Source organism: Octopus bimaculoides, chromosome 24 (assembly GCF_001194135.2).
Source record: "Octopus bimaculoides isolate UCB-OBI-ISO-001 chromosome 24, ASM119413v2, whole genome shotgun sequence".
Lineage (NCBI taxonomy): Eukaryota > Metazoa > Mollusca > Cephalopoda > Octopoda > Octopodidae > Octopus > Octopus bimaculoides.
Window position 1 is genome coordinate 23,787,068 of NC_069004.1, and position 2,500 is coordinate 23,789,567.

The window sequence follows — 2,500 nt, forward strand, 5'->3', positions numbered from 1 at the left end:
ACACACACATACACATTCACATAATAAATAATACATATATGTGTATCTTGCAGGTGTCTCCACAACTATCGGTGGAGGTTCACGTGACCCAGGCCGGTCGTATCCTGTACAACAAACTCGCAGCATTGGTTCAGCAGTACTACAACTTGTCTTCAACCACCGTAACAGGAATTCCAATGAAGGTAAGAGAGACAGAGATAGATAGATGGAGAGAGAGAGAGAGAGAGAGAGAGAGAGAGAAGGGATAGAATTTAATTGTCTGTATTTGATGGTTTAAAAGACGCACTGACATATTAGACAAATCCTGATTTCAACATTGACTATCTTTTATCTTTTACTTGTTTCATTCATTGGACTCTGGCCATGCTGGAGCACTGTCTTGAAGAAGTTTTAGTCAAATGAATTAACCCCAGTACTTATTTTTCTTTAAGCCTGGTACTTATTCCGTCAGTCTCCTTTGCTGAATTGCTAAGTTACTAGGATGTAAACACACCAACACCAGTTGTCAAGTGGTGGTGGTGAGGGGCAAACAGACACAAACAAACACACACACACACACACACACACATGACAAGCTTCTTTCAGTTTCTATCTGCCAAATCCACTCGTGAGGCTGTGACCAACCTGAGGCTAAAGTAAAAGATACTTGCCCAAGTTGCCACCCAGTGGGACTGAACTTGGAACCATGTGGATGAGGGGCAAACTTCCTACCACACAGTCATGCATGTGCATATTCAGGGAAAAAAAGTTGTTAGTGTATTGAAGCAGGTAATTATAGGTTCAACTTTGCATTTAGGATCTGGGGTGATTTTTTTGTTTTGGGACATGGGCATGAAACCTTTCAATCCTTCCTTTGTTTGCTGACCCATGCTGTAAGCCCCAATTAATAGTGTTTCACCCTTCTCTTACTGACCTGCCCAAAGTTTTCTGGCTCATGTTACAAAATCTCTCAAAGGCACTCAAAATGACCTCTTCATATTTAAATGCGAATTTCAGTGCAAAATTTCATTTGTACATTTGCAAAGATACATGATTTTATTAAGTAAACAATTGAGTTACACCGTTGAACATTATTTTGCATGATCTCTGAATTCTGTGAATTTATGGAGATTTTCTGTCATATTTTGATGCTTTGCTTTTCTGAAATTTTTCACTGTGGACATAAAAATGGATACCAGTTTCATGTTGTCTAGCAGTGGTTTGGAAGTGAAAGAATTTTTGATCAGAAATAGAAAAATCTAGTAAAATATACACTGAACATAAAAACCAGGTGTGTGATTATGAATTGGATAGTTCTATTTCCGAAGGTGAAATGATTCTGACAACAATTACAATAGCAATAAAAATCAGATGAATTTGTACCTGAATGTAGTAAGAATTTGAAACTGTTTTTCTTTGTTATCTTCAGGAAACGATTAGTTCTAACCACAGTCTTTCTAATGAAACAAAAATCATTAGATTATTATTTTTTTTTTACTGTTTCCTTTGAAGTGATTACTGCAGGAATCAATTGTTACACAGAACATAAACAAAAAGGGTAAAAAGATAGTTTCTGATTTCCCACCTGCTTAGGAGATATCTGAGCGATTTAAGAATGGTGTATGTACATGCATGCGTGCATGTGTATATGTGTGTGTGTGTGTTTATTATATGCAATTTGATTTATAAATAGATTTTTTCAAATTTACCTTGCTTTTATTTCTTATTTACCTATAATTTTAATTTACCTGTAAGGTGTGTGTAACATATTTTAATTAATTTTTACTGTGAATCATTATTATATATGTTTCTATACATTTATGTACGTGTGTGAGTTTATTTCATTTCCTTAATTGGGTGTGTATTTCGTTTTTTAGTTTTCTTCAAAGATTATATTCCAGTATTTCATTCTGTTTTACCTTTGCAGTACCTTGTCTTATTCTGCATTAATTTCAATTGATAGATAATCCAGTAATTTGCACAATTCTTCTATATTAAAATTTTGTTGTCTTCTCGATTGAATATTAGCTAATAACTCATTTTCTATGGTGATGTTTAAACAGAATTAAAATGATTTTATATTTTGTTGAATATACCTCTGTTTCCACGTATTTTTAATTCACTTTGAGACAAATTATATGATAGATTTGGTTACGAACCTTTTGCTAAACTGTATTCCAAAAATCACATTAATATGTTGATAAAGATGAAAAAGAGGTGTTTTATGAAAAGTCTAAATTAATGATTGATTTACAATTTAATTAAAATACATAAGAGGTGTATTTTGACTAGAAATATAGTAACAAAAGGGCTAAATAAAAACAAGTCTCTCATTTGTATAACTCCTTCCACAACTACTCTGTCATTTACTCCTCTTCCCTCTCCTCCTTTGTCTCTGTTTCTTTCTCTCTGTGGATACATGTGTAGTTTTCTTTTACTCTCTGCCTGCCACCAAGCCTTATGTGTGCAGTCAACCAGCACTTCATATGTTAACCCTCTGTTCATCTCAAAAAGAAGATTG

General features: G+C 34.0%; 1 protein-coding gene across 1 annotated transcript in view; it reads left to right on the forward strand.

The window, feature by feature from the left end:
- Positions 1–2,500, forward strand: part of LOC106878832 (integrator complex subunit 13) — a 596,471-nt gene that overhangs the window by 346,886 nt on the left and 247,085 nt on the right. Inside the window, exon 6 of the mRNA XM_052976283.1 lies at positions 54–182. Within this exon, the coding sequence (XP_052832243.1) occupies positions 54–182 (129 nt within the window). The remainder of the gene's footprint in view (positions 1–53; positions 183–2,500) is intronic.